We start from the raw sequence: 26,487 nt of genomic DNA, 5'->3' as shown, positions 1-26,487 counted from the left end.
GTTGCTATAACAACTCCTAACAATAAAACTCATCTCCTGGCTTTTAAATACAGGAACTTCTACAGTCTGTTTCCTGGCAGGGCTGCAGCAATATTATGTGATTCCTGGCTGTGCTTGTTTTGCCTTCTCCTTCCTTTGTGCTTGTGATAGCAGCCTGCAGGAGCTCGGCATGGGCAGCACAGCCTGTGTTGGTGACCATGGGCACTGCCAGGGCTGGGAGAGGGGAGAAAAATGCCAGTGGATCCCAGGGACAGTGCTCCAGACTGGTGATGCTCAGCACCTGCCTGAATCAGGCCTTTGGCTGTGGTGTTTTGGATTTTTTCCCCTGTTCCAGCAAAATACACCTTGTGGTGACAGCATCCTGGGGAGGAGACTGTGGCCAGCAGAGAGGCACTTTTGGTCTCTACCAGCACAAAGTGTTTTCTCCCGTCCTTGCAAATGTTCAGCTGGCAGTGCTGATGACAATATAGGAGCAGTGTAGTGTGGAAAGTTGGGCAAGGGACCAATGACTATCATAAGATCATATAATATCTCAAGCTGGAAGAGACCCATGAGGATCACTGAGTCCGATTCCCTGCTCCTCACAGTATTGCCTACAGATAAGCCCTATGACTGAGAGCATTCTCTAGATGCTCCTTGAACTCTAGCAGAGTTGGTTTCAGAGATCAACACCCTCTCAGTAAAGAACCTTTTCCTAATGGCCAGTCTGAACTTCCCCTGGCACAGCTTCATTCCTGTCCCATTGCTGGTCACCCAAGAGAGATCAGCACCTGCCCATCTCCTGCCTGCTGTGAGGAAGCTGTAGCCTGCTATGAAGACACCCTTCAGTCTCCTCTTCTCCAAGTCTTCTGCAAATTAAGTCTGAATGACTGGTGCTAGGTATTTAAAAAAACCTTTTAGCAGAGACAAGACTCTTAGTGCCAGAGGAGCCCTTTATGAGGCACATTTTCAGTCAATGAAAATGCAGAATGAGGATGCAAATTGAGCCAGTGCAGAGTCACAAACCATGGAAATTTCTCAGCAGCTCGCCCAGTGCCCTGTCACATCTCCTTCCTGTGGCTTCATTCATGAGGACAGAGCAAAGCACTCATCCTTTTCCTGTATGTCACATCCATGAGTATCTCGTGCAGACTCAACACCATTCTCACTTTTCCATAACATGGCTCATATTTCTTCCAAGGGACAGAATCCATAACCCGTGACGTGAACAATGGGAAGGCTTATACAAGAATAACTCAGGATACAGCTCATTTCAAGCGTGGTGAGGGATGCAAACAGGAACAGAAAAGAAGCAGCAGATTTTTCCTCCTTTATGAGTGAAACTCAGGTTCTGCAGCCAGGAAGCACTGCCTGTGATACAGCAATTGGTGGGATGTGGGAAGAGGCAGAGCTCTCTCTGAGCAGAGGTCTGTTTGTTTAAACAGATTTTATAATATAGAAATGGTGCTTTTCATTTTCTGCAGTTGCTGCCAGCTGAAGGACAGTGGTTGCTGGTGGCAGGAGCTGTTGGAGACCTGCTCACACTGCTTTGCACTGGCTGCCTTCCTGTGGGGCCAAAGGCTGAGATCCCTCAGGGTCCCCAAGCACACAGCACAGTCTGGACCCTCAGGTCTTTAGAAATGACCCTAAGCAGGACTCATGTGGGTAATGCTGATGATAAAAGAATCAGTGCAGGGCACAAAAGTTTCAGGCAAGGAGCATCCCTGGATATGCATGATCTTTCTACAGAGAGAAAAGTTACCTCATTTGCTTTCTTGGGCTCCTGCTTTCTCCTGAAAGTTTTGAGCAAACATTCCCTGTATGAAGTTGCTAAGAGTCAAGGCGCCAGCTTGACAAAGACACCCTGGCCCCCAGATTTCTCTGGAGTGCCTCATATTTCATGTTTCATTTGGGGAAAAAAAAAAAAACTCAGCCCAGGTTTTATCACTCCTAATCTAGAGTTTTGGTTTAACAGACAAAACCAACTAATTAAATATAATGAGCTTTTATTTTAAGGACAAACAGCTAATTTGAAAAGACCAGTTCTGCAGTTAGATCTCAGGACAGCAGTGTCTAAAGAATTGAAATGTCCTAGGTGGGGTCTCAGATGTCCCAAACCTCTCACAGAAATCAGCTATGGATCACTGTGCCTTGGGCATGAGAGTTAAGGAACAGGGCCAGACCCCAAAGTAAAGCAGCTAAGCCTCAGTTGGGTGTAATGTGCAGGGCACGTGCCAGCAGCCAGGTTTGTGCCCAGGTGCTGACCACAGCCTGGGAATGCCTCATGGCAACTGCAGGTTTGGTCCCATAAGGCCAGGCACAGAACCTGGGCTACATTTTTAAGGTTTAAATTTTCTACACTGAACACATGTAGAATGTTTAATCCCAACTTTTCTCTGCTTTTTACTGTTATCTGAGACAGACAGTAACCCAATACTTTTTGTCTGCACTCACTGGAATAAACATCTGTTTCTTGTACTGTGATTCATTTAAAATATTACACAGCTTGGGACACCAAATTATTTCAACACATTCAGGCTCAAGGGATTTTTCAGCAGGTGAGCGGGCCTCGCTCACAAAGGCAATGACTTTGGGTGGGAATTGGGCTTGTAAATTGTGGTCCTTTTATATATTTATTTACACAAATAAATGTCTATTACCCTGCACATATTAACTAGAAACAAAATCCACTGGCAATCTCAGATGCTGAACTGGTGTTAACACTGGGAGGAGTGCTGTTATCCCAGTCCATGGCAGGAGCTCACAGGAGGGCTCTCATTTGCCTCCCAAGCAGACAGGACCTAGCAGGCACCTGGCTCCATTAGTTTTATAGCTGGAGCAGATAAGGAAACCTTGTGTAATAAAAATATTTCCCAGGTGTCAGGCCAAAATACAAGCAGGTCACTGGGGCCTGTTAATGTTTGTGCTAGTGAAGACTTTGAGGAAGAATGGCATCACAGGAACTGGATAAAGTCTCTCTTGTGCAATGAGCATGATTTTAAAATTTAGACATGGTATATATCCATAAATATATGCAATTTATCAGGATATGCTTCCTTGGCAGAATGGAGTTTCATGCAGGCTGAACAAAGGATCTCCTAAAGCATTTAACACCAGTGCTGCACCAGTGACCACTGTGGTGTCTTTTGCATACATTAGATCTAGCTTTTCCCATCTCTTTTCCTGCTAGAATGGACAAGGGAAAACTAAGGAGTCCTGGAAATAGCCATAAGGCTCAAATCTGGGCCATTTGCAAAAGGCAAGTGCAGGTGACAGGGGATGTGTGTGCACTGTGTGGTGTTGAAGTGGAGCCAGGCAGAGAATGCAGCAAACATTTCGTTTTCATCCGAGTCGTTAAAGGTTTGCAGGCAGAGCCTGAACATCTGGGATTTCACTTAAAGAGCAGACGTGGAAGTACTCAGATATCTACCTGGCCTACTGCTGCCTCCCTTTCCTTTCCAAATGTGGCTGCTGGGAACCACCCAACCATGATCAACTTCCAGTGCTGGCCAGATAAATTGTCCTCCCAAGGAAAACGAAGATAAGATCTCCAGATAGGCTTGTTTCTTCTCTCCCTGCTATCTTTTCCCCCAAACACAACATTTGTTGTTGCAGTTTCTAGTTTCACTGTTTCCAAACATACAAAATTTATTTTAAACATGATCCAAGAGGACTCATGCCACATGTTTGAAACCTTCATTTAACTCAGAGCTGAGAGCTAAAAATACAAACAATTTTTTGCTGTTCTCAGGCCTTTCCTTGTCTTGGCACATTACAGCACTGCTGTTATATACAACCAAAACACTGGCACTAATTGTTGTTAGGTAATTTTCTGGGGTGGAAATAGGAACAAAACTGGACTTGCTGTCCCCCACATGGACATAGGTGTGCCCTTGGGCTGGGAGAATGTGACCCTGCCCAGCCAGCACTGAGATGCTCACTTGGATTGTGGTAAAACTTTCACGTGACAGTTTGCAGGACAGTCCCTGGAAACACAAACACAAGAGGCTGGGTTATTGTCCAGGCAATCCCAGCGCTCACACACTGATGGGAGGGACTGCTCAGTCATGTGTGCAACCTTGTAAAAACGTGTTTTGGACCTGTATTGGCAGGGAGGAAATGATCCCACACTTCACCTCCAACCCCTTGCGTGTCTCCTGCTGTGTTTCCCAGCTTGGAAACAGTGCTGAGGCTGTGGCACTGTGGGGACATGGCAAAGAGCCCAGTGGTGCTGGTGGCACCAGCCTCTGTGTCAGGGGAGCAGGGCTGAGAGCACCCTTTCATCTGTCCTGTGGCCAGGAGATGCCCCAAGCCACTGGCAGACACCACTGGCATCCCCTGCCCTTGGTGAGAGCTGTGTAGATGCTCAGCCCCCTCCTACAAATCCCCAGTTTCCATTGCTGTCTCCCACAAAAATCTGCATTACTTTGAAGGGAAAAAAAAAATCCTGGTCACAGACTGGTTGCTGGGTCACTTCTGTCACCAAAATCTCACCAAGGTGCCAAACAGCATCTGCCATCAAAAGGCTGCGGGATGCTTGAGATTGGCAGGGGGCATTTTTGGTGATTACACTGCAAAGCAGGAGTCTAAATATCACAGGTGTCCCAAAAGAAGAAGGTGAAGGAAATGAAAGTTACAACCACAATAAAGGTAGAATGGGTATAGGAGGGTTGATAAGATAAAGCAAGTTCTTTTATGGCTTATTTCCTGGCCTTGATCACTTGATACAGATCAAGATTACAACAGTTAATGGCTGTTATTTGGTGATGTTGGTCTCTGGGAATTTTGGTTGCTTCTCTTCAGGTCTTTCTCCCTCACCCCTCTCTTTTGTTATCTGATGCAAAAGCAGCATTTTAAGGACATAAAAGATAGCCTAATTAGGAGAATTTAATCCAAAGCCAGGTAGATTGAAGTGCTCCCATAAAATTCTTTGCATCACAATTTCCATCATTTTATTTGAGGTCAAACAACCACTTAGAAAGGACATTTTCATCTCTTTGAACATCTAATAACATATATCATAGCTCTGCCTGATAAATGAATTATTAAAGATTTTACATTATCTACACTGGCAAGTTCATTAGGACCACTTCAAAGCTTCCCAGAGACTCCAAATGCCCAGGAAACAAGCATCAAACCTTTTGGCTTAACCGGAAAGCTCACTCTGCCTTCTCTTATTTAACTTATTAGCCATGTATTATTCAAATGAAATAAATAGTGCTGCCTCCTCTGCTCACCCAGGCAAAGCTTGTAGCAGCAATCCACTGGCTCATTCAGCCTGGCCATGCACCAACCCCCCATGCAATCCAGAGCCCTCAGGGCTCATCCACGGGCTAAACATGCTCCTGTTGGCTCAGGTGGCACTGAGATGCAGTGCTCAGACCCAGGTCCCTGCAGACAGGCAGGACAGCAGCTCACATGGCACACTCACACCTCCACCTGTGACATGGCTGTTCACGGCACAGGACTTGTCACCGGCACAGGCAGGAGATTTCTGCACAATGCTCTGTGACGTGAAAATATCTTTTCTTACAAGATCATCACTCTTCTGGAATGAGGTTCCTATGCAGAATACCCATCAGTTTGTCATTATTAATTCTATCAGGAAGGAAAGCAAATTAGTCTAAATTTCAGTGCTCAATGAGTCAGAACCAGTTAGAAGTCACCTCTGGGTACAGAAAACTTAACAATGTGGCTCTGCAATACCAGGCGTTCAGTAACAACCTAGAAGCTCTTCCAGACGTCAATATTTTCCCTTCTGTTTTCTGCTTCCTTTAGCACATTTTTAGGAGATGGGAATGAAGTCTTTTTTTACCTTTATTAAATAAAGGACTTGATGAGGAAGACAGAATGGGGACACATTTTGGCCACCAGACAATGCAGTAAGGTATTTTTGAGTGGTGGCTTAATTCATTTTAAATTACATAGAGACATCAATATCACATTGATAGTCTGTCCACAGTGATGCTTGTTATTTCTGCCCTGAGCTGGGTCCAAAGTAGAGAAAGTTAATAAAATTCAATCCTCCTGGTTTGTTCTTCTCTCTTGCTGAGGCTGTAGGAGGGGGGAGGACAGACCTGCTTTCACACTGTAGTTGTTTTCCTTGGACTGGCTGTGGACAGGCAGAATGGCATCTCTAGACCTGGAGCAACTGGGGCAAGTTCTGTGAAAATGCTGAGCTTTCCCCTTCCCTGTCCTCCCCCTGGTACACTGGGATCTGCCAGCAGCTTGAGTATTTCATGCTGTGCACGCTCCCCAAGTCACACTCCCACATACAAGAAGTATTTTCTTTCCTCCCTGTATTTGATTGCCACTGCTCCCACGGTCCATGAGCTAGCCCAAAGTGATATAATAATGATTTGCTGGCAAAAAATAATCAAACAACAATTTCACTGGCACAGGCTGATTACCTTGTGTTTAGCCTCTGTCCTAAATTCAAACAAACTGAAAATGCTGCAGAACAGGAGAGGAGAAGGCATCCCCACTTGGAGAGCTGGAAAGGCACATGACAAACATTTGAAATGTTTTGGACTGATCCTTTTCCCTTCCCTGGGCTGGTGCACAGCTCTGGCAGGTGCAGATTTCCACAACCCTCTATTAAGAGCCACAGCCAAATTCAAAATCTAACCCCAAGTTATTATTATTACTGTTATTGTGAGTCAGAGGAGGCTGAAAGGAGTATTTCACAACCCTGATTGGATTCAGCTGCAGAGTTCACCATCAGCAAATGACGGTGATCATCGTGCCAATGTTGCAGTGCTTTTAAAATGTCCTGACACGTGCTTTAGTATGAACATCACTGGATTCTGGCTAGTTTCCAAGAAATTAATCTTCTCAGCAAATATTCTGCAGGGTGAGCATAATGTGGTCTGTAACACAAATGCAAAACACGGCTGTAGTTTACCCCGAGGGGGACACTGATGTGTGATGAACTAAATGGGCCTTTTTGGCCCAGACTGCCAGGATTGTAGAGTCCCCTGTGGGCAAGGCTGAAAGATAAGGTGAGAATAATCGAGAAACAGCAATTAGCTTCACCCAAGGAGGTTAATGAGGACAGAAATTTTCCTGTTATAACAGTCCTGGTCACCAGCCTCTCCCTCTCCTCTCTCTTGTCCCTCCTCAGAGACAGTTTGCAATCCCAGCCCCTGCCAATGACCCTTCCCAATGCTGGGATGCTGGTTGCAAACAGACCTTTTATACTCTTCTGTCAGACTACAAGTTTTGCTGCGCTGTGTTGTACCCTACATTGTATTCCAGGGATCTGCAGTGTGGAGCACACCACAGTTGCTGGCCAGGCCTGACTGCAGGGGAGCTGGAAATGCTGAGTCTGGGGAACAGTCTGAGAGAAAAAGAAGCCAGACCCTTTCCAGATGTGCACAGCAAAAGGTCAAGGGGCCAGCTGCAATGCGGGAAATCTGCTTGGGTATCTGAAATAAACCTTTTTGCTCCAAGGTGGTCAGCACTAGCACCAGCTGCCCAGGGTGGCTGTGCTCCTTTCTTGGAGATACTGAAAACCCCAAAGGACAGTCCCTATACAACCTTGGAGATACTCAAAACCCCAAAGGACAGTCCCTACACAACCTGCTCTAGCTTTGAAGCTGGCCTTGTTTTAGCAGAGGGCTGGACTGGAGACTTCCAAAAGCCCACTGCTGCAGGCAAACCCCTCTTGTCTGGGCACAGTCACAAAGCAGAGGTTTTTCTTTTGCTGTAGCTTTCTTGGTGGTGATCTTCTCACGTCTGAATTTCTGTAACAGCCTCCTGTTTCTGTCAGTAGGGTTCACTTATAGCCTATAGTACACTGCCAGGGCCATGGAATAGTTTGGGTTGGAAGGGACCTTAAAGACCATCTAGTGTCAACCGGGGGCACTGGACCAGGTTGCTCAAAGTCCCATCCAGCCTGGCCTTGAGCATTTCCAGGGCTGGAGCATCTGCAACTTCTCTGTGCAACCTGTTACAGTGCCTCACCACCCGCACAGCACAGAATTCCTTCACAGTATGGAATTTCAACCTGGTGCTGGGGGAGCCTGTGTGCGCCCGCAGCCCCTGCTGTGCTGCCCCGGCTCCTTCTTCGCCCGCCTTGGGCCCGGGGCCGGGCGCGCTCGCTGCTCTGCCTCCATCGCTGCTCCACGCTGGGTTTTGGAAGTTCAAGGGCGAAGCGGATCGCGGAGGCGAGCGCAGACCGGTGTGTGGGACAGGCGCTTCGCTCCATTCAGGTCCGGTCCTTCCCTGACGGCTGCAGCGCACTCCGGTGCCCCGGGCTCCACAGCGCCTTCCCCCCAGCGGCACACGGAGCCCCGCGCCCCGTCCGGACTGCGCCGGCGGGGACAGCGCCGGACGGGACGGGCGGTCACGCCGGGCAGCGCGGCGGTGGCGGTGCCAGGACTGATTCTGATTCTGATTCTGATTCTGATCCCGATCCCGGTGCCGGTGCCGGTGCCGGTCTCGGTCTCGGTCCCGCCCGCGCCCCGTGACATCGGCGGTGACGCGCTGGGGGCGGCCCTGGCGGCCCACGTGGGCGCTGACGCGGCGGCGGCGGGCGGGCCGGCGGCAGGTGAGGCGCGGCGAGCGGGGCAGTCCCGGGTGGGTGCCCCGGGCTGATGGCAGAGAGCGGGACCTGTGCCCGGCCCGGCCTGGCCATGGCTTTCCCCTCCAGCCCGTCCACGGCGGGTCTCCAGGCCCGGCCCGGGCGCCCAGGCCCCGCAGGGGATCCGGCACTGACAGCCGGGCCCGGCCGGGGTGGCCAGGCCCAGGCGGCTCCGCCAGTCCTCTAGAGGGCTGGGGGAGGCTTTTAGCCCAGGTGGGCACGAACATTTCCCTTACGAGGAGATCCGGTGGGAGCTGGGCCTGTTCAGTCTGCAGAAGAAAAGACTGAGAGGGGATCTCATCAATGCATGTAAATGGTTTGAAGGTGGGTGCAGGAGGATGGTGCCAGGCCCAGCGATAGGACGAGGAACAATGGCCATAAAGTAAAACACAAGAAGCTCCACCTCAACATGAGGAAGAACTTCTTTACACTGAGGGTAGCAGAGCACTGAACAGGCTGCCCAAAGATGCTTTGGTGTCTCCTTCCTGGAGACATCCAGAACCCACCTGGGTGTGTTCCTGTGTCACCTGCTTCAGGTGACCCTGCCTTGGCAGGACTGGACCAGAGGTCCTTTTCTACCCCAACAATTCTGCCATTCTGTTTGGTGAGTTACAGGTGCAGCATGGTTCTGTGGACAGGGGACAAGCAATGGGCTTGTCCCTCAGTGCATGGCTGCCCTGTGTGCAGAGCAGCCTGGCTTTGAGGTGGTGCTGCTGGCTCCCGACTATCCAAGCCAATGTGCTTATTTTGAACGAGACTGTTCATAAAAGAGAAAGCGGAGAGGAAATTATCACAAGGATGAGCATATCTGATGAAAACATGACATAAACACTCAGGGTGGTCTACACAGACCCAGCTGCAGCCAGAGCTGCTGGCCTGGCCTCCCTTCCCCACCATGGCACTGGCACACACCCTGACACAGGGGCCCTGGTGGCCTTGGCCATTGCTGCTGTCCATTTCTGTGCATGCATGTGGGAGGCAGGAGGACGTGTCTGCTTCCTCTGGCAGCATTTTCGTGGTTGCTCTTTGCCCCATGTGTCTGATGGAGATGCTGTCCAGGCAGGATCTGGTCTGTGCTCTTGGAGAGCTGCCTCTTGCAGCCTGAGTGAGGTGTAGATAATATATGTCTAGACAGTGGCAGATTTTGGGATCCAGCTCTGACTCTTGTCATGCTGCAGTGGTACTTTGCATGTTACTCCTGCTCTGCCTTAATTTCTCCATCTGCAGAATGGGGAGTGGCCCCTGATAGAGTGACTGAGAAAACAAATTGGCGTAAAGCAGCACACGCTTGCAAGATTTAATCATAAATCTTGACAAGCAAATGCCTGACCCTTGACGTTCCCTGTTCCCTCATGGTTCACCCTCAGTGCATCTCTAATCTTACCACCAAGAACTCAGTGTTCATGCATGTTCAGCTCCTGGCTGGGGCATGAGAATGTTTTATGGGCGGGCAAAGTTTGTTAGCCACTTCAGTTTTGCCCTTTGCTTTCTCAGGCACAGTGGAGCTTATGAAGGCCGAGCAAAGAGCTGGATGGTATTTTGTGTGAGCACAGACAAGGGGCATCCAGACGTGGGGGACTGCAGAGACAGGTAACAAGGGAGCCTGGTACCTTGGAAAAAGTTAGGGCAGGAAATGGGGGTGGTTCTTGCACTGCTACAGCCACTAACTTAATTAAGCTGTGTTTCATTTTAATATCTGGATTGATTAAATAATGATAGAAATAGTGATAGAGAAGCTGTTTTAACTTTGTAGAGGCTTGTAATGGTGGCCAAGGGAGGAAAAGTCACCTGTTAAGACTTATAGGGGTGACCACAGTAAATGGCTACCAACTGTCTCTGAGAAAATGGCTTCTATTTCTCTGGAAACTGAAGACAATTTTTATTGTGAAGTTTGTGAAGAATCTTTTGAAGACCATTTCTTATATTGTGGGGGTTATCCAAAGTAGAAGTGCTCCTTAAGTTGGGTTTTGTTGCTAATCTACCTTAGTTGTGTTTTTAATATTGAAAGAAAATCTTTCAACAGTGAGAATACTTTTTAAAATTACTTTTTTTTTTGTCCTTGAGAGAATCTCATCTTGCTAACAAAACCATGGCTTGTCAGCAAGGAGCTTTATTAAAAGGCAAAGCCTTGTCATGCCTTGCCTATTTATATGAGGCTTCTAGACTCCTGGAGACAAAGCACAGGCCAAGAAAGGAAGCTGTGTCCTTATGAGTTTGTAGAAGGAGATTCTTTTCTGCTGGCTAGTCACTATGTTGTTATTCTCTCTCCTGTATGTTTCACCCTATCTGAACATAAATCAGCAGCAATGTTATAGAGTATTACAGCAGCTCACTGTGGAGGACAAACAGAAACAATCACAGTATTATAAAGTTCAGTGTAGCTTGCAAACACTGTATAAAGCAATGACATTTGTGCTGGAAATAAATCTGAGGTGTAATCCCCTGCAAAGGGATGAGATACCAGTTTGAGGATACACTAGTATGGTGCCTTTTGAGATTGATTTCCTTTTTGTGTTCTGGGTTTTAAAAGACAGTTTACCTGTGCTTCTGACTCTGTGGGCAGAGTCAGTCTCACACAAGTCTGGTGTGCTCTAAACTTCCTGTGATGAGACATGTGAATGGTGATCTTGGGTTTTCTTTACACCTGAACGCACCAGATCTTGGTTCAGGTTGTGATTTGGTCACAGGGCTACTGTGTGACCTCGGGCAAATCAAACCTTGTGAAAGGGAGGCAGCTTTTCTGCCTTCCTGTTCAGATGGCAAACATCTCAGGGCAGGGACTGTGCCTTATTGTGCTTTGCCATAGGAGTGTAATGTCATCTGGGACTCCTGGTAGCTACTGAAGTGTAAATAAAATAAGTGCCTGGATAAGCAAAAAACGTTTGAGACTTGCATGCTGTTTGCATCTCCCCTCTATGACCTGTTTGTAGACATGGCTGTGAAATGAGCTGTGAAATTAACTGGTCAGAATAAAATACTTCATAGCATGGCCTTCAAGCAGCACATAACCCACCTTGCCCTGGAAAGTGACAGCACTAAAGTTATAAGAGTTCTTAAGAATGTGAGAGGACTGGAGAGAAAACCAGGAAGGGGATTATCCCAATTTGGGCACACTTTGGAGATATGAGCAAAGAAAAAGGTGGAGAACCTCTGAGAACCTCAGGCTGTTTGATTTTTCTGAGTTTTTCTGGCCAGTCACCCTCTGCAGCCAGCGTGTGCCTCCCACTGCAGCCATCTCCTGTGCCAGCACAGCAGCAGGGCCTGGCACGTTGCTGTGCCGGGCGCTCACCGCGGGCACTGCCTGGTCAGGGTTTGGGAGAGCTCATTGAGAGCTGCTGTTCACTGCAGTGCCAAAGGCACATCCATTGCAAAAACACACCCAGGGAGGCTGGCCTGTGCCCTTGGTTTTCCCTCTTATCTGCTGTGTGCCATCCAGGGTGTGCCCCACCCCTGCCTGACACCAGCTGACATCTGCAGAGCATTTGCCAAAGGTCTTTAAAGAACATTCCCATGAGCATCCTTAGTTGTCCTCTGGCAGTCACTTGTGAGAGCTCAGTGGGCTGTTCCTCCTGTTACAGTTGGGTTCTTGCTAGGTGAACTAGTATGCAGCCCTGAGGTCAATGTAGCCAGTGAATACATCCCTCTGAATGTCCTTGGGAGCAGATTTCTTTTGTCTGAGTTAATTCAGTCAGCAGTTCAGGATGAAACTCTGGGCTACAGTAAAACCTCTAAAAGTTACATGTATAACTGGTCCATATCTGAGTTCCAGATGTGCATGTCTTCCTCTCCACAGCATCCCAGGCCCTAAAGTGAAAAGACTGAGAGTTTCTCTCAGTGCACTTGGTAGGTGGGGCAGTTCTGATCTGTGGGTGCTTGGCTCTCGTGCCAGGACCTTTCCTGGCTGTCACAGAGTATGTCAGGTGCTTTGTTCCTGGTGCTGTCCACATGCAAGAAGGGATTGGCCAGTGCATTGAGCTTACATGTATCACCACAGGGCATTCCATTCTTCACCAGGTGGGAAAGATCCTTTCCAGGCCAGGCCAGCTTCTACTCTCTGGCCTTAACCTGACTTCTTGTTCTCAAGAAATGACGAGACAAGACATGTGAAATTCTGGTCTGAGAGGGATTATGTTGGCACAGTTGTCCTCAAGGGGAGTTTCCAGTGGAAACAGCTTCCTCCAGCCTGTGCACATGGGTGACCTGGGATGGCTGGGGAAACACTGAAGTTTTGTGCTTTGTTTTAGTTGCAGGTAGGAAGATGAGTCCGAAAATTACAACAGAGCTACTGAAGCACCTGCGGCAGGTGATGAAGAACCCCAGATATGTACAGGAGCCTGTCCAAGCCTACATAGTGCCCTCTGGAGATGCCCACCAGGTATGGATGGATGCATTATGGAAATGGTCATACTTTCCTTCCCTGCAAAAAATAAAAGCTAGGTATAACTAAAATTGTCCTTTGTTTAACCACTTTAATGGTTCTAGCATAAAAGTCTGGAAACCTGAGAAATATCATGTTGGAAAACATTTCTGGGGTCTGTTCAGGAGATGGAGGTCTTTGTGTTCTTGTAACAAATCAGGGTGGATGTTCCACCAGCAGCTTTTCATCACATTGTCTTCAGGGAGCTCACATTGCAGAAAAGGGAGTTTTGCTGTGCCCATCCTGGCTGTTGGGAAGAAAGGGTTTACTGGGGGAGGAACAGGCCTTATCTGGGCTTTACTTTCCCCAGTAGCATCTCCTGATCAATACATACTCTCAAGGAAGGTAGCAAAGGTTTAGTTGCAGAGTTTTCTCTTTGCTGGATCCAGTTTTTGCCTTATGCTAGAGCCCTTCAGATCCCAGATGAAGGGGCCTTAGGAGGGGCAGGGAAGAAACAGGCCACAGTGATGCTTCCCTTTCCATGCTGCTCTGCATCACATTCTGTGCACTAAAGACAGGAGGCAAGTCTGGGCCCAGGGTGGTAACCCATAGCAATAACTGTTGTGTGCTGCTTCCACTGTTAGGAATTTTGTACTCCGTGACATAAACTTTAAATTGCTGAACTGCCTTTTACTTCCCCTGCTTGCTCATGTGTAAGGTTCACTCTGTTAGGAGACCCAAGAACTGCTGAGGGTTTTCCCCTCCTCAGCCATTTTCAGGAAACAAAAGACCTGAAGCTTTACTGGCACACACCCAAAGCTCCCTTTTACCCTGGGGTGTGCAAGAGCAAAATGCAACTGAATCAGAACCTTTGCCCTTGACTTGGCACTGGGGTGAGCTGGGTCCAGACTTGCCTGTGCCCTGGGACCATATGTGCAGCATCGTGTTTCCTCACAGGGAGGTCCAAACTTGGGCAGGTAGGGGGAAGGCGTTTTCTGCAGCTGCTATTGTCTGCTGCATTCCTGCCTCAAGCTGCCTCTGTCCATATATAACTCTGGTTTCATTTCACTAGACATTAAATGCTGTCATGTGAGTTGAAGAATGTGACCCTCAGGACTTCTGGGTTTTTCTGTTGCTTTCTTTTCCTTGACAAAGTGCAGTTAAGCAGAGAACCCCATGTTGCTATTTCCTGCCAGGCGAGTTGGTCAGGTTTCTCTGCAGAGGGAATCTATCTGAATGGGAATGATTACTAAAAACTGCTGATTCTGGTGCCTCCTGAATAGCTGGTGCAGGGTTTTTTTCTGTCAGAGTTGGGAATTGATGCAGTTTTTGCCAATGACAGAAACCTGTTGATCCCAGAACAGCCTTATTGATTCCAGGTAAGTTGTGATGACCTGTGATTGGAAACTTCTCCATGTTCCAAGCAAGGGTTTGTTTCCTGTGTGCAAACAAGAACTTTACAGCCTTGCAGTGAGATTTTGCTCTTAGGCAGCTCCCTCCATGAGTCAGAATTACTGTAGTTTAATGATACCCAAGTGTTTGGCCTAAGCCATTTCCTCCCTGCAGTCCAAACAAGATATGTATTACTGTCCTTGCCTCTCTCAGCTATTCCTGAGGCTGTCCTGGCATCTGCATCACAGAACTTGTCAACAAATAGGGCTTTCCCTCCTGTGGTGTTGCCACAGGGTTTAGATTGCGGGAAACTTTATTCCCTTCTGGATTGCAAAGGAGCCCCTGGATTGGACCAATGCTGATACACCCTGATGCTGCAACTTGCTGACTAATTTTACTTTGTAACACTGGGAATGTTAATGAGCTCTGAGTTCTGTGATGCTTTTAATATTGGTTTTCCTGCAAGGCTAGGTGGCTTAGATTATCATACTGCCAGGAGTCTTGCTACCAGTTGTATCCTTTGCTTTCCATGTTTAGTTGTGTAAGGGACTGAAAGACTTGCAGAGCTTCTCAAACACACCTGCCTCTGACTCAGACTTAACCAAGGCTGCCTTGGATTTGTGGCTCTTGCACTCGGTCCTGGATGTTGGCTGGCTCCTTTAATTTTTGAAAACTTTGATGCTGGTGATAAGAAGTCAGAGAAACAGACTTTTTCCCAGGGTGGTCCCGAGGCTGATGAGAAAGGAGGACAGTCCCAGCCAAAAGTGGAATGAAGAGTCCAACTACCTTTCATGAGTGCTGGGTGGCTACAGGTACCCAAAGATCACGAAGGGATGAAAAACCATGCTTTTAGGAATGAGGCTCCTAAACCCTTTGTGATTTGGTTTAAAATGTCAGAGCTTTTGGGATGTTGCAGTGGTAAAAGCAGGATCCATTTTTATGTTGAGTCAATCTGGAGTCTGCCCATGTGGGACTATTCAGAGACTGGAAGAGCTGCTTCTTAGTGGGAGGGAATGAGGTTTGGATTAGAGCTTGGGTTTGGAGCCAGTCACAGCTTAACTACAGTTGGCTTCACCCTCCAGGCCTTGACTCAAAACAAATTTGGTCAGATTTGGCTGGTTGTCCACACGAAGGAAGCACCTGCCCAGCTTAGGGCCCCATGTTTGGGTTGGCAGAGGTGCTGTCTTCTCCTCAGGGCTGGCTCCTCTGACACACACTTGTGCTAAGCTGAGGAATCAGCCAAGTTGTAAAGCAGGAGATGGCTTGTGCACAGGTTGCCGTGGCGTGCTCCAGATCTTACCAATGCAGTTTGGTTTTTGGCAGTGAATCCCTCCCTCCCTCCCTCCCTCCAGGTTCACTGCAGTGTTTGTTCTTTAATGACACCAGTGTCGTGCCTCTGAGGGCAGCCAGATGCACTTTGCATTGTTGATCTTGGTTGACATTAGACTAAAATGAGCTTCAACATGTTTACAGCACAACCATGCAGGCTCTGGGGATAAGCAGCACTGATTTTTTGGGGGTTCTTCCTAGCTTAGATGAGCATTTTTTGTGATGTAGCCCCCAGTTTTGTCTGTGTGACTGACAGGTGCGGTGAGAAGCAGATGTAAAAGGACTGAGGAGGGGCAGGCTGAAGGCCATCAAAGCTGCAGGACAGCCCCAGGGAAATACCTTGTTCTCACTGTGCTGTGGTCTGTGCTTTGTGTGGCACACACAGGTGTTCCCCATGTAATTTTAGCTTGTGCAAAACATGGGCTCATCTTTACACAGGGGGGGTTGCTGCAGGGAGCAGAACAGGTGGGTGTGCAAGAATTCAGACCGACAGATGAATGAACTGTCTTTCCCTCCTGATCACTGATACTCCCTTTGAAAGCCCTTCTGCCTCATTGTAAACACTCAGAACACTCCCTGGTCTGTGAATGGGATAGCATGAGGTTTTCACAAGCAAACTAACCTGTAGTCTCTGCTGTGTTGGTCAAGAGAAATGGAAAATAAATCACTGCTCTCATTTGTACATCATTTGAGATGTATTTAAGTGATGTGATCCATGATGGAAAATTTCCAGGATCTCCTGTTGGCATTGGACCCTGGGAGATGATGTCCCACCTTTGAGCTGGGAAGTGTAGGAGAGGGGAGTCATAGCAGTCAGCAGGCTGAACAGTCTCTGGGGAGTGTTGAAATGAGGAATCCTCAGGTCTGGCATCACTCTGCCTTCGTGTTCTGTCCTGCTGCTCTGAGGCAGGCCATGGGGAAACAGACACTTGATTCTGTGCCCTCAGCAGCTTTGTTCACTCTGTCTGCTGATGCTTTCACCATTATTTGAAAGCGGCTCAGAGGTGATCATGTGCTGTGTGGGGCTGAGGGATCCACCCCATCAGCTGGAACTGTGCTGAGGGCACTCATCCTTTCCCAAGGTGGCTGTCCTGACCTCCCCTCTCCCCACAGGAGACTTGTGACATGCTGAACATGTCACAGCCCTGTGGGGCTGGACAGGAAAAGGCACAGGAAACTAACTGGGCCCTCATGGTCTCCATACTCCCCTCCTTTCTGCCAACTTTCACTAGAGTTTGGATAAAATGGAGGATTTCTTTGGGGTATATACCAGGAATCTTCCCTGGCAATTGGGAGCAAAAGCCACTCAACAAGATCCTCTTTTGGGCCATAAGATTTGCTGTCCCAAGGTTCAGTTTCAAAATGTTCGTGGTGGATGGTTGGTTGGCTTCTCCCAGGAGGGGGCAGACATGGCTGTTGTGGAAGTGGTTTGATGATGGAGTGATTTGGAGCAGAAATAAAGGTCCCAGGTGCTGTAATTTGTGCTGCTTGCACTCTCCTGTGCTTTGAACCCTCTGTCTTCCGTAGAACCGTGAAGAGTAACAGATTTGAAGGGAGTATATTTTAACAATCAGGTGATTCTTTCACAGTAGGGACTAAAAGCACCTGAGAATTGGGCTGTGATTTCTTAGCTCAGTTCCTAAGATGTTTCTGTTGCCCCAGCACAGCTGGAGGCAGAGAAACAGACTTGAATTTCAGGCCATTTGTAAGGTACAAATCCAGGGGTTTTGCAGCTCAAACGTCAGTGCTGTCAGCCTGGATTAAGCTGATTTGCTGATTTGCGCTAGTTCATTAACAGGCCTACTCAGCAGTTCTGACCTACAAACTTGCCAGAATGGAATCCCATAAAAAAGTCATGTGGGTCATGTGAAGGTTCAGTTGTTTTAATTTTGGCAGTTCCTGTTAATATCAGGTGTCTGTGCATTCTCAGGCTCTTCAACATTTTGAAACAATGTATCCAGAAACACAGGTTGTAACAGGTTTAGGATGAAGATGGGCTCTTATTCCCTCTCATCCATCAAACCATGCTTTTGTGATTTTGGCTGAAGTCTGATTTTGACTAGGCAAGGAAGAAGTGAAAGCATCAGTATCTATTTGTCCCAAGTGTTAAATTTTTTACAGTCTTACCACCTTGATGATTTTCTTTCAGTGTCACTATTGCAGGAAAAAAAAAAAGTCTTAAAGGAATTCTTATAAATGCGTATAAAACGAGGGGACTTCAGTGGAGATAGTGAGTTTTACAGATTTTATGTGCTGATTACCTTAAGAACAAGGGGTGCTTCTGGTTTCCCTTCCCTTCACGTTGCAGCTTCAAAGGCATGATTTGTTTGTTGCCCAAAGGGGAGGCTGAGTGTGAAATAAACGTCTGCAAACTCTGAAGCACTTCAGTGTTTACAGATGTTTGTAGGAGAAAAGTGCTGCAGCTTAAAAAAACCCACCAGTTCAACATAAATACAGTATAATCACAGTGGGATAGAGCCCAGGAATTTTTAACTCATTTTGTTCTCTCTGTGGTGTCTTTTAGGAGAAAAAGCTTATCAAAGTATTTGTCATCAGCTGATTGTTTTTTTCCCCTGCTGCTATAAATAATTGCTGCCTCTTTTGTTTTCTAGAGCGAGTACATTGCACCCTGTGATTGCAGAAGGGCGTTCATCTCTGGATTTGATGGCTCTGCAGGTACCTTTCCAGAACTTGGGTTCTTGCATAATTTTCCTCTAACGAAATAGTTCCTCTCGTGGCATAGAGGCAGGATGGAAAAGAAAATCTATCCAGCTTGTTTGGACTGTTTTATTCCCATTTCAGCATCTGCAGAATTATGTCTTGGCTACCCACTGGAATTATGTAATATCAGCAGAATAACAAGTTTTCACAAAATGTTTGACCCCTAAATGAACCTCTCATAAAGTAAAATCCTGTTAACTGTTTAATGTGGTGCCTGTAACCTGTGGTCATTTCTTTTGATGTGCAGCCAGTATGAACAGATTTTTACGTTGCCCGTTTGGGCTGGGTGAATAGTGGATGGGCTTTAGCTGGCCTTTCTGTTTGAACAGAGCCAGGGCCAGAAACTCTGCATTTGGAAACTGAGCACTGTGGAAAAGTTTGCTTATCTTGCCGAGACAGGATGTTTTCTTGGCTGTAGGATAGGTCTGTGTTTCAAGAGACCTAATTTTTGCCCTAGCTCTACCCTAAGCTGTGCAAATTACTCTGTTCTGTGGTTGTTGGAAAGTCACTTTAGTCTGCTGAAGTTATTTTACCCTCCAATTGCATATCATTTTAATAAATACTGGTACCTATGTTTGGAGGGTCTATTCATCAGTTCCTATGAGCTCTGGGGCCTCATTTGGAAGGTGATAAATCCAGGGCTGTGGCCTGCTGTTAATGGCTAACATGAATCCTGTATTAATTCTGCTCCTTCTGCGCAACCTCTTCATAACCTTCCTCTCTAATTGTGCCCTTGTTATGTACTTGGAAGGTCTGTTCCCAGCCTGGTGCACAGTGAGGTTTCACACCGTCACCTTGTGTTTCTTACTTCATCTTTTCAGGCTGAAGCAACTTAAAATGGGGTTTGTTTTGGGGGAATTTGGTAGAAGACACAATGAGTTAATAATTGGAAACTCTGCTCTGCTAGTCTGAGTATCAGTTTTTTGTGACAGAAAGTATTGTCAAGATGCAGACTCCAAAGACTTGGATTCAGTTTCAGTTTGTGCCATGGTTTGTTTTGTTTTGTATTGTCAAGGGCAAAGCAGCTTGAGTGCCTTGCTGGGATGTCACTGCCCCTCAGCTCTCTGTTTGCATCCCTCCATCTGGAGTCAGTAGAATGGGATAGACAATGAAAGCAGCAGAAGTTTATGTTCATGTTTCCTGTTCAGCCATCTCTGCTGAGCTGTAACATTTGGGAAAGGGGTGCAGCTGACAGCTGGGGGTGATACCCGTGTCTGCAGGCCTGCTATCAGCTGTGTTTTGTGGGTGGCCAGAGCCCAGGCTTCCTCTCCAAAAGAAGCTGGGATGGAATTCAGAGATGTACAGCATGTGACAGCAGCCAAGTTAGACCACAGTCTCTGTTACAGAAGGTTTGGAAAGCCCCACTTACCCAGTTCCACTGGCTGGCTGAGATTTGCTTAAGTTGAGTTCATCTGAGGCAATTCATGAAGGTGCATCCTTGTGCATACTGTCTGCAGTAGGATTTGGAAGGTCACAGGGCAGGGGAAACAGTGAATATCTCCACTGGAACAGGAATAACTTTAGAACAGTGATCAGAGATGCCTTTTAGGGAATTAGGGTGAATTTCAAACCCTGTCCCTGCTGTGTGTGTCTCTGCATGGTGGCTGCCCACCCTGAATCCCTTTCTGCCTCCCTGCCTAGGTACTGCCATAGTGACCGAGCAGCACGCCGCCATGTGGACTGACGGACGCTACTTCCTGCAGGCTGCACATCAAATGGATAGCAACTGGACACTCATGAAAATGGGTATGCAGGAGCCTGGGGTACTGCTCCACTGATCAACAGAGAGCAGTCACTTCCCACAAGTACAGCTTGAGCTGTAGGGCTATCCCATCATGCAGGGACTTCGGGACATGTTGGATACACACCTTCTGCTTTAGTGTCCTGTGAGAACTCTTGCCTGTGGGTCTAGACATTCATTAGTAGACATATCTAATGCATTAGCTTGGACTTTTTGCATAGTGTGGGAATGTTTCAATGTGACTGCTTCTTTGAACCTTTTTTTTTTTTTTAATCCTTGAAGGTCTGAAAGATACACCAACTCAGGAGGATTGGCTAGTGAGTGTCCTCCCAGAAGGCTCCAAGGTGGGAGTGGACCCTTTCATTATTCCAGCAGGTTGGTTTTACTTTATACTTATAACTCTGGATAGTGCAACTGGATTTTTCTTCCTTTCTTCTCTGGCTGAGCTGTTTGTGATGGTGTGCAGCTAACCATGTTTCAGATGTAGTGGTGGTTAAACTGTTATGCAAAACAGGCTCTATTTTGGTTTAGCCTTATATCACAAGAGTTACGTTGCAGTGCATTGACTCCAAAGCACAAGGGATGAGAAGTGCTTTCTAGGCTTGCAGTGACTTTACCTGAAAAGCAGAATTCTGATCACCTCTTTTTGTCTGTGCTTTGGCTTGTTATGGGCATTTCAGTACAAAGGTGCTGAATGCCTTGGTCAGCATCTGAGCAAGAACACCCAGGCACAATTCAAGCTGTTACTCCTGCTTGGTGGCCTTGGGATCTCTGCAGCTTTCCCTGTAGGAAAGGGAGGTATCATTTATATCAAAGTATTCATCTATTCATGCTTCAAAACATGAGGCACAATGCAAAGGTCACTGGAGGCAAGGGGAGATACTTGCTTGTTCGGATGGATTAAGGACCTGTCTTGTGGCTGTGTGGAAGTAACTCTTGTCTTGTCTAGCTTAGATCTAGCATGGTTCTGCACTGGGGAGAGAACATCCTTAGGGCAGCTTCTGCTGTGGCTTCTTCCAGAGACTTCTGTATCCCAGCTGGAGCAGTTCTTCAGCTCAAGCATGAGGCTTCAGGACTGTGAGGTTCTGTACCTGCCACTGGCTACTGTGGCATGTTTGTGGAACTGTAACTTCAGTAGATTTTGCTGTCTTTCTTAAGGGAATGGGAACAGGAGAGGCTGGAAGGAAAGGAGAAGACTGGTTTTTGAGTTTGACATTTGTGAAGAGAGCTGTTGTTGAACATATGTGCGCTCCTTAAAGCCTCCACTCTTGACTTTCTTCCCTTTGACAGACCAGTGGAAGAGAATGTCCAAAGTCTTGAGAAGTGCTGGCCATGACCTTGTGCCTGTCAAAGAAAACCTGATTGATACAATCTGGACAGATTGTCCTCAACGCCCCTGCAAGCCTCTCATCACACTTGACCTGAGTTACACAGGTGAGGAGCTGAACTCCCAATAGACATGGGTTGTTCCTATTGCCCTAAATCCCCCTTTTGCTCTTCTCTTACAGAGGAGAGTTAAACAATAGCACAGCACAATGTGGTCACTGTGAATAATGACCCCTCTGTCCTCAAAACTTCAAATAACCATTTTCTAGAAGTTGGATGACTTCAGAACAAATCCATGGGCATCCAGAAGGCAGCTCATTTGAGACAGTTCGTATCACTTATTAGAAAGGAGTGAGGAGCACAAGCATGATATGTTGGTCTGTGTTTACATCATCATCCCCAGCAAAGTTAGGAAATGATGTGGCTTTTCGTGTTGTGTTTTGCAGGGGTCAGCTGGAGAGACAAAATTGTAGCCCTCCGTTCAAAAATGGCTGAGAGGAAAGTCATGTGGTTTGTGGTAACGGCCTTGGATGAAGTAGCATGTAAGTCTTTGCATCTGCTTTCTCCGTTCTTTCTACAAAATAAATGTTCTTCCTGCTCTGGAAAGGAAGAGTCATGCCAGGGTGAGAGGCCCTTATGAAAGCATGTTCATTAGACATCAGTTAACTTCTTATCAAGTGCAGTGGTGGTAACAGGTCACAAGCAGCAAGCCTGTATTTCTGCACAATGCCTCATTACACCAGTGCAGCTCCTGAGTACAGCTTTGGCCCAGGAAATGCAGCAAATCACCACCTGTGAAAAACAGCCCAGGCAAAGGGAGAAGGTCACAAAGCCTGAGGCAGCGTGATGGAAAGAAAAAGACCTGTGAGATTTTCTGGCTGTTAAATATCCTGATGCTGCCTCACCCATTGGAAAAATGGAGACTGTTTTCTGCTGTGGAGTCTGGGCTATAAACAAAGCAGTGCAGCATGTGGCTTTGTATACATAAAGCAAGGGTGGGGTACACCACATTCACAGTAATCTTCCTAATTGTCACAACTTCTTAAGTCAGTGTCTGCCTCTCCAGTGTTCAGCCAATGCTTTGGTTAAAACAAGTATGTCAGGGCTCGACTTGTTTTTCCAGATCATTTCAACCCAGGGTCTCACTAGAGTCCCCTCTGTGTTTGGGGCCCCAGGATGGCTGGGTCTCTACACCCTGGCTCCCAGCCCAGTGTGTAGGAAGGGAGAATGGCCAGAAACAGCAGTGATTTCCCCAGAACTGCTGTTCCTAGGACTGTGTGTCCTTTTTGCAGAAATCACCAGTGCACACGCTGCTGTAGGGGAATGTAACACTGGCAGGGTGGGAGTGCTGCTCAGCCTGTGCCCCATGTCTGATCTGGAAAGATGGAAATAGGGTGCTGTTTTCCTCACTCCAGCACTGCCAGCACAATGTCCCTAGCACTGGGTGAAGCCAACTTGATGAGGTCCCTGGGCTGTTCTGGATCTGGGACACTGAGCAAAGAGCTTTTTTTGTGAAAGAACTACTTCTGAGAGTGGTGAATATGACTCCTCCCTGGGGAGGCCTGCATGAGCAGAGATTGTATGTCTCACCTTTTCAGGCGCATCTCCAATTAAATTAATGATAAATTGGTGCCCTGAGGTGGTTTCAGATTAAATGTCTCCAGCAAAGTGAAGCTTGGTTATGAATCAAGAGTGTCAAGATGAACCACAGAAGGTCACTAGAGCAGCTCATTTTCGGGTGCCTGGTTGATTTCTTATCCTACAGGGGGAAGGGGAGAAGTTGTTTTAATTTTATCTAATTCAGTTCACTGTGTTAAACTCCAGACAAGTTTCTAGGGACAGAAAAGAGCCACAAAGGAGATTGTTGCCTTCTTACTGCATTGGGAGTTGGCTGAGCGAGGAAGTTTGTACCCATGCAGTAAAAAGTTCTTTGTGGCTCTTTCCTGCATTCAAGTGACCCGCTGCTTCCCTGGAGAGAATTAAGCTCTATTTTTACATTCATGGCAGAATTTGCACAGTTCAATGAATAAAGTGCTGGGTTGTAATTTAGGACATGTTGGTTCTTTTCCCAGCTGTCCTGCTGGCTGGCCTTATTGGCTTGAGTAACTTATTTCAGCTAATTGGATACCCTGGAGTTTTTATTTGACCCTAAAATCAGGATTTTAGAGATGCTGGACATCTACTTCTCCTCTTGACTTTGTCTGGAGTTGTGTGGGACAAAATCTTTGTGAAAAATAGCTAAGACTGTACAGTCTGAATCTGAGATATTGGAGGGGCCCAAATAAGAGGCCTTTTTGAGGTATTGTAGTCTTGCCTATTGTGTTTTCCTCTTACCTCAAATGTCAAAAGGATTGGAATGAAATGACAGTTTGTAACCTTGAAGTTTTCTGGCTGTTACAAAGTGAGCTTTTATTGCATTGCTCGGACCAGAAAGGACAGACCCTACCTTTGGTACATGTGTCCTTGTCTTTCCTTGCTTGCACCTGCTTTTTTCCAAGGCAGCCCTCCTTTAGAAGTTTAACACCACTTGTAACACCCGGGAGTGTTCATGCTGTGGTTCTGGTGCCATCTCCTGGCACAAATTTAGGATTGCCAGGAGTGAAGCAGTCTGTGGGATAGCTGCACATCACAGCCTGCACCTGTGATGTCTCATTGCCTGCCTGTGTTTTTGTGCGATTGTTTTTGGCTTTCTCTCCTGTTGCCGAAGATGACCCAGGACTGTGATTCTTGGTGTTCTTATTTTTCAGGGCTTTTCAACCTCCGAGGCTCTGATGTCGAGTACAATCCTGTGTTTTTTGCATACGCCGTCATAGGAATGAACACAATCAGGTGCTTGTATTCCCTTCCCCAAGATGCATTTTCTGGGGGAGAGCTGTTCTAGCAAAGTCTTTTGAAAACCACCTATGCTTGGTACTTTAGTGTCCTTTCTGAGCTCTTTTTTCTCCAACACTCATTACCCTCCTCCCCTGATCAGAGCTAGAGAGGCAGCCAAGAGCTCTGCTGCACTCCTCAGCACCTTGGCTGGCTTGCTGGGTGACCTTGGGCACGATGGCAGAGTCCTCTGTCTGTCACCCTGAGATAAAGTGTAGGGCATTTGGAGCTCTGGGTGAAATGTGCCTGGCCTGGACATTACAGACTTTAGGGAAAAGTCTAATTGCTGAGTCACTTCAAAACTGCAGGGACACTGCAGGAAAGTTTCAGGGCTTATAACAGAAGGATTCTTTCCTGTGGCTGCCCCATATATTGAGCCTCAGCAAGCACAGTTCCTTTGGAGGCATCTGTAAGCTGCTACCTAGATCCATCTAAGGTAAAACCTGGCTGGGTGGGTGAGTACAGGCTGTGTGAAGGTTGAGCTGAACTTTTCAACTCAGTGGAAGTGAGAGCAATGTGATACTTAGAACTACAGTAGCTTTTCTCTTTGCAGATGGTGCCCTTAAAAGTTAGAGAGTGGCTGTTACTTGCCTCTGTTACTTTCCTGTTTCAAGCACAGTGATGGGATGTAGCCATTTTGACTGTGTCATACAAGTAGAAATGCTATCAGCTCTTTCCTCTCATTGGGGTGGCACATCCTAATTTCAAGCTGGGATTTGAACTGTGTGAAAGCTGGTGGTTAAAATTACATAGGACAAAGTAGAGCGCATAATTAATGATTTCCTTTTTCCCTGAAATGTTGCCAGAATGGTTTTTCCTTCCCTCCTTTACTCCAGCCACTGTTAGATGTGGTCTCACCTATTTGATCTCTCCAATTTGTTTCTCAGGCTCTTCATTGATGGTGACAGGATGATGGACCCAGCTGTGAGAGAGCACTTACAGCTTGACTCCACCCTGGAACCCGAGTTCAAAATCCAGGTGATGCCCTATGGATCCATCCTGTCAGAGCTGCAGGCTGTTGGTGCAGGCCTGTCACCCAAGGAGAAAGTGTGGCTCAGTGACAAAGCCAGCTATGCTCTGACTGAGGCCATTCCCAAGGTCAGTGGCCCTAGCAGGGGAAAATGCTTTTCTCTTCTCTGCTCATTGTGGTTAGCAAGGGTGCTAATGAGGGCAGCTGGCCTCAGTTTCCCCTCTGCAGAGCCCAGTGCACGCTGGAGCTCGTGCAGAAGGGACCCGGCCATGCTGAGGTATCGAGGGGTTGTTAATCCAGGGATTGCTCCTGCTGGAGCTGCCCTTCCAACTCACTAAGCCGATTTATCCAAAGAATTGTCAGCTTAAGATAAAACAAGTTCAGTGAGAGAGGGGAGGGAAGAGGCAGCAGGGTGAACTCAGGTCATTCTGCCCATGGGTGGAGCATCAGCCTCATGTGGAAGAGCAGCAAGAATGGGTAACTTGCAGAAATTGAAGCAGGAAAGTTGAGCAGGACTTCTGGGAGAGTGCATTTGGCTTGATTTGAGTGTCTGAGGGTGGTTGCCCTTATTTAGTTCAGTGCCTTGAGGATATCAGGCAATATGTGATGTCCTTCACTGAAGGCAGGAGGGAGAAGATGACAGTTGTTGTAGCAGGGAATCTTGTGAGGACACAGATAACCTGCAGGCACTGGTTGTCCATGCACTTAGTGCATCTGCTGAGGGACAGTTGTAGCTTCAGAACAATTTCTGCACAGCCATACATGCTGTATCTTGCTATCCTTTTGAACTTGCTGCCTGGGACTCCCTCTGTCCACCTAATATTCTAATAGGCATGAAAGATACCTGGGGAAAGAAGGACACAGCAACTGTGGACAAATGAGCTGGTTTCCATGCATCTTGTGTACATCTCTTGTTTGCTAGAGATCACATTCTCTGGAATACCATCCAGTTTACAGTGATGTCTAGTAACTAACAGATACTGTGAGTTAATATACAGGTTTTTGTCCCTGCCCAGGGTTAAATATTCAGACACCATCTAGTCTATTTCTAGGCCTCCTAATACAAAATACTGACAGCATAGTGTCTATGGAGCATTCAGGATAAATTCTTGTTCTTTTGACTTCAGAGTAGAAAGCTCCTTGCTGTAGTTGCAGTACTGGTCTATCCCCAGTTTGGGTGAGCTGCTGTAGTTGATTTATGTAGAGTATCCATTTGG

The 26,487-nt window shown here is 47.1% G+C and overlaps 1 protein-coding gene across 3 annotated transcripts in view; it reads left to right on the top strand.

Moving 5' to 3' along the window:
• The first annotated feature begins 8,380 nt into the window (after positions 1-8,380).
• The window catches only part of XPNPEP1 (X-prolyl aminopeptidase 1), a 30,846-nt gene continuing 12,739 nt past the window's right edge, over positions 8,381-26,487 (top strand). Inside the window, exons 1-10 of one of the 3 annotated variants that reach the window (XM_074545195.1) lie at positions 8,430-8,530; positions 10,058-10,153; positions 12,808-12,938; positions 18,254-18,321; positions 20,008-20,108; positions 20,386-20,478; positions 21,394-21,537; positions 21,876-21,971; positions 24,177-24,258; positions 25,188-25,398. In XM_074545195.1, the coding sequence (XP_074401296.1) occupies positions 12,822-12,938; positions 18,254-18,321; positions 20,008-20,108; positions 20,386-20,478; positions 21,394-21,537; positions 21,876-21,971; positions 24,177-24,258; positions 25,188-25,398 (912 nt within the window). In that variant the 5' untranslated portion in view covers positions 8,430-8,530; positions 10,058-10,153; positions 12,808-12,821. Of the gene's footprint in view, positions 8,531-10,057; positions 10,154-12,807; positions 12,939-18,253; positions 18,322-20,003; positions 20,109-20,385; positions 20,479-21,393; positions 21,538-21,875; positions 21,972-24,176; positions 24,259-25,187; positions 25,399-26,487 lie in introns of all 3 variants that reach the window. The other 2 variants (XM_074545194.1, XM_074545193.1) reach the window with 2 other exon arrangements.

The sequence above is a fragment of the Zonotrichia albicollis genome, chromosome 7 (assembly GCF_047830755.1).
Source record: "Zonotrichia albicollis isolate bZonAlb1 chromosome 7, bZonAlb1.hap1, whole genome shotgun sequence".
In the NCBI taxonomy this organism is placed as follows: Eukaryota; Metazoa; Chordata; class Aves; order Passeriformes; family Passerellidae; genus Zonotrichia; species Zonotrichia albicollis.
This window is presented reverse-complemented; position numbering and strand designations above follow the sequence as displayed.